This window comes from Penicillium chrysogenum, assembly GCF_028827035.1.
Source record: "Penicillium chrysogenum strain IBT 35668 chromosome Unknown utg000004l_segment0_segment0, whole genome shotgun sequence".
NCBI lineage: Eukaryota > Fungi > Ascomycota > Eurotiomycetes > Eurotiales > Aspergillaceae > Penicillium > Penicillium chrysogenum.
The window spans coordinates 123,133-135,255 of NW_026622752.1; the positions used below are offsets into that span (position 1 = coordinate 123,133).

General features: G+C 51.6%; 6 protein-coding genes across 6 annotated transcripts; 1 reads left to right on the forward strand and 5 right to left on the reverse strand.

Moving 5' to 3' along the window:
• Positions 1-445: 445 nt before the first annotated feature.
• N7489_005938 (uncharacterized protein) lies at positions 446-1,777 on the reverse strand (the record flags this gene model as incomplete). Its single annotated transcript, XM_056711688.1, has 1 exon — positions 446-1,777. The coding sequence occupies one exon, from the start codon at positions 1,775-1,777 to the stop codon at positions 446-448; it is 1,332 nt and encodes a 443-aa protein (XP_056565403.1).
• Positions 1,778-2,333: 556 nt separating this feature from the next.
• Positions 2,334-3,076, reverse strand: N7489_005939 (putative SNF7 family protein Fti1/Did2; the record flags this gene model as incomplete). The annotated part of the gene is made up of 2 exons (XM_056711689.1): positions 3,006-3,076; positions 2,334-2,918 (listed from the first exon to the last, which is right to left on the reverse strand). The coding sequence occupies exons 1-2, from the start codon at positions 3,048-3,050 to the stop codon at positions 2,334-2,336; spliced, it is 630 nt and encodes a 209-aa protein (XP_056565404.1). The 5' UTR covers positions 3,051-3,076.
• A 300-nt stretch (positions 3,077-3,376) lies between these two features.
• On the reverse strand, positions 3,377-4,709 carry hacA (transcription factor HAC1; the record flags this gene model as incomplete). Its single annotated transcript, XM_056711690.1, has 2 exons — positions 3,377-4,451; positions 4,507-4,709. The coding sequence occupies 2 exons, from the start codon at positions 4,707-4,709 to the stop codon at positions 3,377-3,379; spliced, it is 1,278 nt and encodes a 425-aa protein (XP_056565405.1).
• A 1,393-nt stretch (positions 4,710-6,102) lies between these two features.
• On the reverse strand, positions 6,103-7,685 carry N7489_005941 (snoRNA-binding rRNA-processing protein ENP1; the record flags this gene model as incomplete). Its single annotated transcript, XM_056711691.1, has 3 exons — positions 6,103-6,973; positions 7,021-7,265; positions 7,317-7,685. 3 exons carry the CDS (start codon positions 7,683-7,685, stop codon positions 6,103-6,105), a joined length of 1,485 nt encoding a protein of 494 aa, XP_056565406.1.
• A 532-nt stretch (positions 7,686-8,217) lies between these two features.
• Positions 8,218-10,011, forward strand: N7489_005942 (SPRY domain-containing protein; the record flags this gene model as incomplete). Its single annotated transcript, XM_056711692.1, has 1 exon — positions 8,218-10,011. One exon carries the CDS (start codon positions 8,218-8,220, stop codon positions 10,009-10,011), a length of 1,794 nt encoding a protein of 597 aa, XP_056565407.1.
• Positions 10,012-10,140: 129 nt separating this feature from the next.
• Positions 10,141-11,798, reverse strand: N7489_005943 (glutamyl-tRNA(Gln) amidotransferase subunit HER2; the record flags this gene model as incomplete). The annotated part of the gene is made up of 4 exons (XM_056711693.1): positions 10,141-11,006; positions 11,059-11,234; positions 11,282-11,606; positions 11,663-11,798. 4 exons carry the CDS (start codon positions 11,796-11,798, stop codon positions 10,141-10,143), a joined length of 1,503 nt encoding a protein of 500 aa, XP_056565408.1.
• Between the last annotated feature and the right edge of the window lie 325 nt (positions 11,799-12,123).

Sequence of the window (12,123 nt, forward strand, 5' to 3'; positions counted from 1 at the left end):
TTTTCTCACTCAGTCGTTCTAATCATAGGCATCACACATATAATGAGTGACGCATACATCGACTAGCAGCACATGCACCCAAGATACTACTAAGGCATCTTCAAGTCAGCAGCTTGCCCAATCTCTAGTATATAGCTAAAGGGCTGGTATATACATAAATAATTCTGGGCTGAGTTTGTCTATGCGTCTTCACAGACACGTCTGCCTCCCCACTCAAGCCCTGCTTAGCGAGATAGTATTAGAGACATAGTGTTACATGTTAACTTTTTTCTGATTTCTGTAGCGGCTATGGATGTATATCGAGTAGCGAATGGTATCAATTAAAGATTAGTAGCTAAATACAAGCTCCAAAACAATAAGGCCGTTTGTCTTTTCGTGACTTATTAATGGACAATGAACATAGATCGAAATTCAACACAGCAAACGATCACATATAAATTTCCAATCAAGCATAGCGAACGGGACCAGTCTCCTCATCACGTCCCGCTGGCAAAGCACCGGATGCCTGTGAAGCAGCGTGAGGCTGAGCCTGAGACGCAGGAACCTGGCTCTTCTCATGACCAGCAGCCGGAACACCCTCCGCTGACGCAGCCCGCGAAGGCATACCGGTACTGGGAGGGGTAGCATCCAACAAGCGCGGACCAGACTGATCGGGCCTCTTGCTTGCCTTGACAAGCGCAGGCGCGGGGCCCAAGACAGTCGGGTATTTGAAGCGGAAACCCCAGGCGAAGAACAAGCGCAGCTTCGTCCAGAAACTCATTGCGTCCCACCTCTTCTGAAGGACCTCAGCGTCCTCTTTACTGCGGGCACGGTATCCCTTGCGGAAACAAAACAGACAGAAAAGAGAAAGAGGGAGCCAGATAAAGGACCAGAAAAGAGGAAGACCACGACGGGTCTGCCAGCCCGTCATGAGACGACGGAATCGCACCCAGGCCTCGATCATGCCCAGGATGAAAACGATGCCGATCCAGCCCAGCGCGCAGATCAATACAATTGCGAGGTAGGAGATGCCGAGGCCTGATCCCCATTTGCTGGTGAACCAGTTGTCGTCGTCGTAGTAGCCATAGCCATAGTAGTAGCCATTGGATGATCCATCGCCGTTTCCTGGTCCGTCGGACAAGCCTGTGTAGTATCCGGAGTTGCCGTTATAATCGCTGTCTGTGTACTGACACCTGGCACCCAAGTACCGAGAGGTAGGGGTATTGTAGGAGCTCAGAGAGCTCAGAGTCCTGCTGGGGATTTGGGTGGGTTCGACGAAGACCACTTCGTAGATGTAGGTGGTCGACTGGAAGGGCTCGCTGCTGTCGACTGAGGTCGAGGTTGTAACATGATCCCTGGGCAGCAAGGTCGCGATCTCATAGGGAGGGGTGACCGCGACAGCAGTCGTGGTGGTCCATTGGGTAGAGCAGGCCGTCGGGGCCGAGTAAGTCAAGTTGACCTTGTAGACGGTACTATGATAGTTTCCATCATCATCCATAGTGTTATAGTAGCCATAGCCATAGCTATCGTATAGGCCGCGTTCCTCGCCATAGCCAGTGGGATACAGCTTTTGGACAACAGTGTAGTCATAGACGGTGTCGGTGGAAGTCGCGGTAGACAGGGCCTCGGCTGGCAAAGTTGCAGTTGGAGAGATTTGATGAATCTCAGTGACCAAGTCGGAATAGTAATCTGTATTAACCTCTTGTTCGTAGGTATCTGTTACGATCCAAGGGGCGGCCTGAACAAATGGGCTCAAAACGAATGACAAGAAGAGAATAAATGAGTGTGAAGGCGCCATCTTGAATGGTCCTGGAGGTTTGCAGGAAAAACAATCAACGAGGCGTCCATGGCTTTATAAAAAGCCCTCGATAGCGCCTCTTGAAGACCCTGACTTTTTACTTTCATTTGGGGGCGCTTTTTGTCGCCTAAGCTATACTGGTTTGTCCTCGGGTGGAAATTGCCTGCATTAGAGTAGGCAGATGCCCCGGTGTGATTGGCGATGTTCCTCAATTTGCCAGGGCTAAGTGGAGGGCTTAGCCTATTTGGGATCGACTAAGAGACCCTAGACTTTTCGCCTCATGCATTTACCGAATTGGTCTTTTTCCTTTGTTAGGGAAAATGACACAGAATTTGACTAGCCTGATGTATGAGAGGGGGAAAAAAAAAAAAAGGGAAAAAAAGGAAAAGAAAGGTCGATTTCGCCTAATCACGTATAGAACAGCGCAGAAACAAATACAAGCGTAACTTCGTGGATCATCAGTGTGTTGCAAGGTCCAAAGATCGCCAGGAATCTATATGGGGGATTGACAGGTAAATCACGGATTACCCAAAGGGTGTGAGAGAGAGCCACTTGCTCAATTAGCAGCCCGTAAGGCTCGTAACCTTGCACCCAAGCCATCCTCAACCTCGGCATCCACCTGCTTGGGCTCTTTAACCTCCTCTTTAGGCACAGCATCCGCCTCGAGGTTCATGCGCATATCGACACCCGCATCATCTGCCAGTTGTTCCATGAGACGATCAACGTCAGCCTCACCCTCCGCACCGTATTCCTGCATCGATACACCCTGAGCGACATCCTCGATCGCACTGCTGGCGATCTTAAAGTCTTCCGACCGGGCGAGGAAGTTGTTAGCGTGGGAGACGAGGTGTTCGAGGTTGACACTCCGTGAGGCAGCATCTAGGCCCCGTGATGCCAAAGCGAGCGTCCGAGATGTGTCGCGGGTGCTCTGGGCGGCCTTGAGTTCGTTGATGATGACATCTGCACGCGCCGCTTCGGATTTGAGCGTTACTTGGCGTCGCTTCTCGCGCACGGCGGAGGCGGCGTGAATGCGAGCGATCTGGAATTCGCGGTTTTTCATCGCTTTGTCGGCTTTGGCCTTCTCTGATTTGAAGGTCGCCTCCGCTCGGACGGCTTCTTTCTTGAGTCTGTTGGAATGTAGCTGGGGAGATAAGATTAGCCATGGTTTCATGCACAGGTGGGGTGATGTACGCTGTCAGAAGGGGAAACAAAGTGGAGAGCAACTTACCTTGACATTTGTGCGGGCTTCGAAGATAGGGTCTTTGCGAACCATGATGTCGGTTAGAGATAATATAGAGGAGGGTTTGTAGGTGTTGTGGAAGGCAGATGGATTTGGGGGCGCGTGGCAACGTCACTGACCGCATTCAGTGCATTCTTAGCGGCCCGAGGTTGGTTTATTTTAGGACAAGGCGAGATTCACCGATAGGTCAAAATAATATATCTCTACTATAACTTTGTAAACGGATTAAACCTACGGTGGCGATTTGGCGACTTAGGAGAATTACTACACGAACTAAGTACGTCTCGGAAATAATTGCAAGATGAGCCAGTCGATTTTGCATTATAAAAACTAGTATACAGGCCAAAAAAAGGGAACCCTCAGCGCTGTTTGCCCATGAGCAAAGATGAAAGAGCTTTGCTCGCGCTGGAACTCCGGAAACTCCGTGTACCTCGATGCATCTTTCCATTACTGCGTTGCCGACCGGATTTCATTGTGTTTGCCCGCTGGTGTCGTTTAGACAGGCTGAGACTATCGATTGCCCAGGCCATAGTTAATAACGACTCCCAACTCGGTCGAGCCTCCGAGGCGCCAGCCGACCAGGTCTGCGGGGAGAAAGTCTCACTAACCGCTAGCTGCAATGCTCTGCCCGTCGCATCTCGAAGTGGACGCGCCATGGCTGGGCTGCAAGCTAGTAGTCTGGAGAGAAGTCTCATCCGAAAGACCGGACGGCTGGACGCCTTCGAGGACGACAGACTCGGGGTCGAAATCAACCATAGAATCAAAGGGAAATGCTGATATATCTCCTCCGTCGAGAACGTCAAAGGCAAACCCGTCTTCAGGGAAAGAAGGATTTGGCTCAGCGGGTGAATCACCGTGGAATAGGCGGCGGAAGTCATCGTCAGAAAGAGGAGCTGCAACGTCATTTGCAGTCTGAGGTTCGTTGGAGAGGTCGAAGAGGGGTAGGGCACTTCCAGCTCCTTCGAGGCCAGCGACGGACACTGCAGGTCACACAACACCGCTGCAGGATGTTGTGTCACGTCGGAGGCCTCAGCCAGAGTGGAAGGCTTGAGGGTGGGAGAGTAGTCGGTAACGGAGGGAGTCGGGAAAGGAATCCGCTCCATAGGAAGTTCGTCACCTTCTTGTTTGAAGAGGGTAGGTGTGAGGGTGGGAGATTCGACGGCGGGAGAGCTGGCTTTGGGAGTCACGCTGCGAGATCCACGGACCTCGGCGGAGAGCTTAGCCACTTGTTGGCTCAAGCGGTTGTTCTCTGTCTCCATCTGCGATAGACGCTGGATCAGGAACTGGTTCTGTTGTTCCATACGGATCTTCTCGGTCTCGAGCTTCTCCATCTCGAGGCGCTTGCGCTCGCGTGATGTTTGAGCAGCAGCGCGGTTCCGAAGAACCCGTTCTATCCGACGCTGCTCCTTTTCATCATCTGTCTTAGCGCGTTTTCTAGAGGCAGAGTTAGCGGGGCTCAACGTTCAAAGAGACTAAATGGGCAACATACCTGGGAGGAAGGTTTGTTTTCGGGGTTGGGAGTTCTTGTCCCCAAGACTTTCTCTTCTTGGTTGGTTTCTTCTCGTCGTCTCCCACCTTAACATCATCCTCCGGCTCCGGAGACTCTAATGATGTATCCGCGGGGGAAACTGTGTACATCTCTGGGGATGGTGAGGTTGGGAGAGTATCCAACGGGTTGATAGTATCCGCCATAGTGACAGGGTCAAATGGATAACCGGTGCCGGACGTGAATAATAATTGTAGTATAACAGACTTATAATGAATGACTTGAGTGAAAAGAAGAAGTTCAAATCAGAGGCCACGTTATCATCACGATCGGCACCGGAGACCAGACTCCGAAGAGGATTGATTGAGTCAGAATGGTGAGTCAGCGAAGAGAGAGAAAGAATGGAAAGGACAGCTGTTCAACTGCAAACGGGGGATGGGCGAGATGAGGTTTAAGTAGAGGCCAGCGTGGTCTGAAAGGGATGGACTCCGGGATGGAACAAAGGGGGGGGTTACCTTGGAACCTGGGCACACACGTATGTCAGGTACAAGCAACACCATACATTTTAGCATGTGCCACCAAGTACCTCAAAAGGGGGCTGAGTTCCTGTTACGAGACACGTAAATTACGTTAATTTCCCCCTGCATTCCGTGGTTCAGTCCCTGCCAACAGCCAATCATATGATTTGCCGCTTGAAACATCGCCACGGAGCTCCGTATGGAATACGGAGCACACCTGGGCACATCCCACTCACTTCTCTCTTGAGTTCTATAATTGGGATACTGGCCCCCATACTCCGTACACTTGCATTGGATTGCATTGAGTACGGAGTAATATTTACAGAGTACGTGCATATTCAGCTTCTCATTTTTATATATCGGGTAATACAAGATACATCCAGTCACTCCGAGTCGATCTATCTGAATCATGATACGTCTGTCCCACAATACAAATGATCCGATATCATAGGGAGTCTCGAACAATCTAGGGTGGACCTACTCCGTAGTCCTCATACGTTCTCTCCTGAGTCTGAAAACGCCATCAGGATTGCCCGGAGAATGCTCCATTTAAACGCCAATCGCAGATGTTTTGTGGTTCATGGCTGCCCCGCCCCGTTAATTCTCCGTTCCCCCTGACTGAGAATGTGACGGTGATTATGTATATGTATGAACTAGGGGGCCCATTGTGCCATTTAGATTGGCGGAAATCATCCTGGGGTCGCTACGGAACCCCCTCGAACACGGCAGAATGTCTAGGTCAAGGGGCTGAAACGGACGTTACAGCGTATACTCCGTACATTGCCCCTCCGTTACGATTTAGGGTTGACCTCGGGAGTTTATAGGAGTGACTCCTACCACGTGCTGTGTATGAGCCATTCATGAGTTTCGGTGAAAAAGATAATATAAATGTCTACCTCAATTCAATACACTATATTCAGTGATCGGTATTGTCATCCCATTTTGGAAACCCTCGACACCAGGGGAATTATATGCAGTCCCTCAAACAAAAGAAGAAAAGAAAAAACGCCATCCCATAGAAAACGTGCTCATGACAATATCGTAAGCAAACATGTGCGGGGCGAGGATCAATTGACCTCCTCTACATGGTGACATCCATCGTGTCATCGCCAGCATCGAGAGCATTCTGGACCTCCGGGTCGGGGACCACCACACCACGTCCTCGGCCAGCAATCAGTTCGCGTCGCACTTCAGGTCCAATGTCCTTGTGTCCACGGACGAGAAGCAAATCGAGAAGTGCTTCACGCTGGTCCTCAGTGATGTCGTTACGATAACGCTGGGCAAAGACCAAAAGGGACTGGTGCCAGAGAACTGGCAGCTTGTATGACTTGGAACCGAGCCCTGAGGGTCCGTCGTCCATGGCATCCTCCGAAGGATCAACGGCACGGAAACGCATGAAGTGGAATACCAAGGCGTCAATAACCTTGTACGGCAGGGCGTACTTCTTCTCTAGGAAGACACGGATGAACATGTTGACAGCACCGGTGCTCTCCAGGGAGGTCAATGACTGTTCGGCAGCCAGATCACACATGCGGAGCAACGCGGCTGCGGAGTGCAGCACGGGAACGGAGACACGGGCGATCACAGAAGAGACAATGTGGGCTTCACGCAAGGTGCAGGTACCGGTGGACACGAGCGGGAACAAAAGTCCCTTGAAGAAGCACGCGGGCTTGTACAGGGCCTTGCGCAGCGCATTGTAGGTGTGGACGTTCAACTTCTTGGTTTCGTGGATTTCCTCGCGCACGCGCTCCAAAAGCACAGTGTTGATGAACTCCTGCGCAACTGCAGGCTTGGACGAAATGAAGATACGGGTTACAGCGTAGACGGCGTTGCCGGTCCATGACTCAGGGCGAGTGATATCCAAAAGAGTCTGCCAGTTCGGTACAGAGGGAAGGATCTTGATGGGCTTGGGGAGCGGGCCAGACTTGTAGCGAGAAAGAATCATGCCGACCCTAGAACAAGTTAGCTTTGCCTCTCAAGGAACCATCGGAAAACATACTTCTCATATACTTCCACGGCCTTGGCGGGAATCTGCACTGCATCCTCGGGGACACCACCACCCTGGATGTATTGACCATAGGGCCCTTCGCCGGCCTGCTTCGCCTCGTGCTCGGCAATCTTCTCGAGAATCAAATCGGCAAGGTTGGTAGGACCAGCGGAGCTGGGATCCTTGGGGTGGAATATAGGGTCCTCCTCGTGAGGCATGAATTTGTTGAACATATCTAGATCATTGGGATCGACCTCCTTGTAAAATGTCAGAAGCAACATCATTACTCAAGGATTCGGGAGTCTCACAACTTGCTCGACTTCTTCATCAACCCAATCGTCAGCCTCAAACTTCCCCTCATCGTCGGAGAAAGGCTCCTCCTCATCCTCGAGTCGGGTATCAAATTCAAATGCATTCGACTTGGGCCGTGCTGAGTTCTTGAGTTGCTCAGCGGCATCCTCGTCGGCCAATTCCTGTCCAATCTGTAGAATCTTGCGCGACATTTTCGCATCGACGAAACGCTGTCCATTTTCGCCATCCTCATCGTTTTCGTCGGCTTTGCCTTTGCCTTTCTTGCTGCTCTGTGTCCGAAGGTGCCCCGCGGAAGTAATATCTTCAGCGAGTGGGTTGTGTCTGCGTGCAGCAGCAGCAGCGCGGGAACTTGATACCTTTGGCATGGCTGGTAATTCTTCAGATAAACCGAAGAAAGCGAAATGAGTATTTTGGGCTGGCTTATCGAAGTACACACGACGATCAAATTGTGTGGTCATATTTTTTTTTCTGCCAGGCGGTGCCCCCCCAATTACCTCACCGCCTGTACCCCACACCGCCTCTATTCACGCATTTTCTGCAATCCATCATTTGACCGCCTTCGTTTCCCAAGGAGATTCTGTCCAGCGCGCATGCGATTGACTCTTTTCTTGCACAAAGGAAGCCTGCTGCCTATTAGTGAAGATAGGAGTGATCAGCATACTATAAGAGCTTAATTGGTGGAGCCACAGGCTGCCAGCAATCTGGGTCTTTCGCGTATATACGCTGGAACAGCTTGACAGACAAGCTTCACATTGAGTAAGGACCTCTAACCGTGCAGAAGCAGAATGCTATGCAGCAATACTCATTGGATTACATTTTGTTCAAATAGCTGACGCCCCCCCAGATCCACAGATTAATTTACAGACCACGACCCCAACGGGCAACCAAGCCTCCGTCATGGCATCCGGCCAAGCCCCCGGGTCTTCCGCTCCGTCGTCCAATATCAACTCTCCGATCCTACCCCCGAATGGTGGACCTCTTCTCAATGCTCAATTTACAGACTTGAACCCGCGATCGTCTCCAGCTCCGTCCGCCCAAGGCGATGGTCGAGCGAAGCGCAACAAGCGAGACAGTCGCAAGAAGCGTGAAGCCAAAGGACTGGACACCGAGAACGCACCACCTCCAAAAAAGCGAGCCACAGCTGCACCCAGCACGGCCCTGCCCAGCTCCAAGCTTAGCATTCTTCGTCCATTGTTGCTCGCGGAGCCGCACGCCTCGGATCGATACCCTCCACAACCTCGCCAATTGAATCGCGTGACCCGAAAGACGTCGGACGTTTTGGGCCATAGCTGGGATTTCTACGAGGTTGTTGATAAACTCACCAACAAGAATGGATTTCGTTATAGCTATGCCATTGCAGACCCCGGATTCCCTCATATCAAATATCGACAGACCGATGTTCGCCCGTACCATACCCGCTTCAGTTTCGAGGATTCACCGGCTGCCATATCGTTTTCGGAGAGCGCGACAGCAGTAACAACCAGTGATGCATGGCATACTGCCCGTGCCAATGTATGTGCCCGAGAGGGCACTTATTATTACGAAGCTCGCGTGATTAGTGGCATAGTCAATGATCCCCAGGCACCTCAGAACAACGGAAGATCGACAACTTCACCCCGTGGCCATGTCCGTATTGGATTTGCCCGACGTGAGGCCGACCTCGATGTGAATGTTGGGGTGGATTGCTATGGTTACGGGATTCGAGACGTGAACGGCGAAGTCGTCAATCGCATGCGATGCGAGTTCTTCTTCCCCAAGGGAGAGGCCATCAATGAAGGCGACGTTATCGGCATGCTCATCACTCTTCCGCCTCTTTCTCTCCACAAGAAGATTGTCGAGGGCACTTACGATCCTGCCGATAATACCCCACCACAGCCGGTAGCAACCAACATCATCCGAGATCGGATTCCATTTCACTATAAATCCGATTTCTGTTGGCAGCAATCCAACGTCTTTTCTACGAAACACCTACGTGACTACGCTTTCAATCTCAAAGAAACGCCGACGTTTGGTCCCCCGTCCCCTTTGAACAGCGAAGACGCCACGCTCCGCACACTCCCAGGATCTAGTATCACCATTTTCAAGAACGGGGTACAAATGGGCACCCCCTTCAAAGAACTCTATGCTTTCTTGCCGCCTGCAAGTCGTCTCGCCAATGGCACAAACAACCTTGGTATTGGCGAGCGTGAGAATGCCGACGACGGCTTGATCGGTTATTATCCTGCTGTGAGTTGCTACGGCGGCGGTGCCGTCGAGTGCCGATTTGAGGGTCCATGGTGGGTCGGGCCACCCGAGAAGACTGAAACTGGGGAGCCGGTCCGGGCTATGGGCGAACGCTTCAATGATCAGATCGCCGAGGACGTGCTGGCCGATATCGTGGACGAGGTAGAAGCCATGTTCACATGGGGCGGCATTGATGGCGATGTCATCAATAACAACACCGAGCTCGACGGAGCTGGAGTTGTAGGAGGGGCAGAGGTGTTGAAGGGTGGTGTCGGCGCTGCGCTGGATTCTACGCTTGCCCATACCCCTGGAACTGCCGGGGCATCTGATTCCGCTGCTAATAGCAACCGTGAGACACCCGCCGCAGGCGATGTCGGGAACCACGGTCTTGAAGACGCGATGAGCGTCGGGACAGCTGGCACTCCCAATGTTGAAGTGCAGGGTGACGGCGATGTCGAGATGACTTAGTGACATACTCAACGGGAAATGAAGTAGGCGTTTGGCTTTCTCAATAGCATTGATACCAATTTACCGATTCTGATTTCGAAGTCTATTCACATAATATACATTTCATATAGTAGTCGTACAGGTATGGGTCTAATCCAAATTCCTTCCCTCCAACATCTCTCCTACTCTCATGACCAACTGATCGTCTCCATATTGACCGATGACCTGGATTCCTGCTAGTTCAGCATCTTGCTGCCCAGACACCATCACGGGGACTGAAATTGCAGGTAAGCCAGCCAGACTGGCGGGAACGGTGAATACGTCGGCGACATATGCGTCGAGGGGTGATTTCTTGGTAGAGTTGCTCATCAAGTCCGACAATCGTGGCGGGGATGAGGGAGCAGTAGGACATATGATGACATCTACGTCATTTTCCTTTGCAACTTTATCTGCGCCCTGCGCAGCGAGCGGATGCTTGGCTGTAAAGACAGCATCAAAATCTTGCTGGACCAGACGACGGACCCGTTGTGCTTGGATGAAATAGTTGTCAATGGCATCGGCACTCAAAGTGAATGTGCCCAGAACAATTCGTCTCTTTACTTCCTGCCCGAACCCCTGTCCTCGGGTATTTGAGAATAAATATCCATCAGGCTTGCCGTCACCATCTGGTCCTTCGGCGCGGGTCCCATATCGTACCCCGTCGTATTTGGCCAGGTTTGAAGATGCCTCAGCAGGTCCCAGGACATAATAGGTAGATAATGCGTGTTTGGTGTCGGGCAGAGAGACGGAATGAACGGTGTGTCCTTGTTTCTTCAGGTGTGCCAGAGAAAGAGCCCACGCCCGCCGGACTGATGGGGTCAGCTCGGAAACGTTGTACTCTATTGGCACGCCGACCCTGAGAGGTGCTGAAGTCATTCGCGAGGCAAGTTGTGGTGTTTGGAGAGAGGCTTGGATTCGAGAGCGGGAGGATATTGAGAGGCTGGTAGGGTCGCGGTGGTCATGCTGGTTGAGGATGTCTAAACAAGCTATTAGCGCAGTCGTTTTCCAGTCACACTGGTAAAAACTCACCGAATATATCTCGCACATTGGCAGTCGTTTTCCCAATTATACCAACGGTATCTAGAGAATTGGCGTATGCCGCCACTCCCCATCGTGAGATCAGTCCGTACGATGGTTTGAATCCAACTGTCCCAGTGTAAGCAGCTGGGAGTCTGACCGAGCCTCCGGTGTCAGTTCCTAGTGAGCTGTAGAAGTCAGTGATCTGTCTCCTTGCTGACGACTGGCCACTTACGCAAGGCATTGGTCGGCAGCGACTGAGGCGGCACTTCCACCAGAGCTGCCACCGGCCGAGAGGTCTTCCCCGCTGGAATCTCGACGAGGGTTCTTGACAGGACCAAAATGTGAATTAGTCGAGTTTGATCCCATTCCAAACTCATCCAAATTTGTTTTTCCAGCGACAATGGCCCCGGCGGCCTCTAGTTGATCGACGACGGTGGCATTGAACGGGCTCGTAAATTTATCCAGGATTCTCGAAGCGCAGGTTGTCGGAAGGTCACGCGTGCAGATATTGTCTTTGATGGAAATCAAGCGGCCGTCCACTGCGGACTTGGGTTTCCCTGGCCATATCGGTTAATTCAGAAGTAGAGAGTGGAGGTGAGTCCGATGTTGCTACCTTCTTCCTTGCGCACATCCGCTTCCTTTACACGGTCCAGCCATGGCCCCGCGCGCGACAGCGGGGTTATGAAGGCATTGAGACCATGTGCATATTGATTAGCGACGCATCTCTCAGCTTCGCGCAACAATGACATTTAGACGAGTGTGTGAGGAGTATAATATAGAAAGGGAGTGGGAACGCAAGTTTCCCGGGTCCGTGCTGCTTTTCTACGGTATCTATTCCGGTCTCTGTTACCCTTGAAGACATGTATCTACATACATGTAGGTTTATAATGCACGACAGACTCCATAGCCTAGATATGAGTAGTTATATGCTCGAATATAAAAACCAATACGGTACAAATCTGAGTGACCTCGGAGCTACAACGTCAACAGTTCCTTCGGGCCGAGCGAAATCGACTAAGACGTCATCCGGATTTGCTCGACACTTTCTCTCCTCCTCCACTCCCTCACCTACCA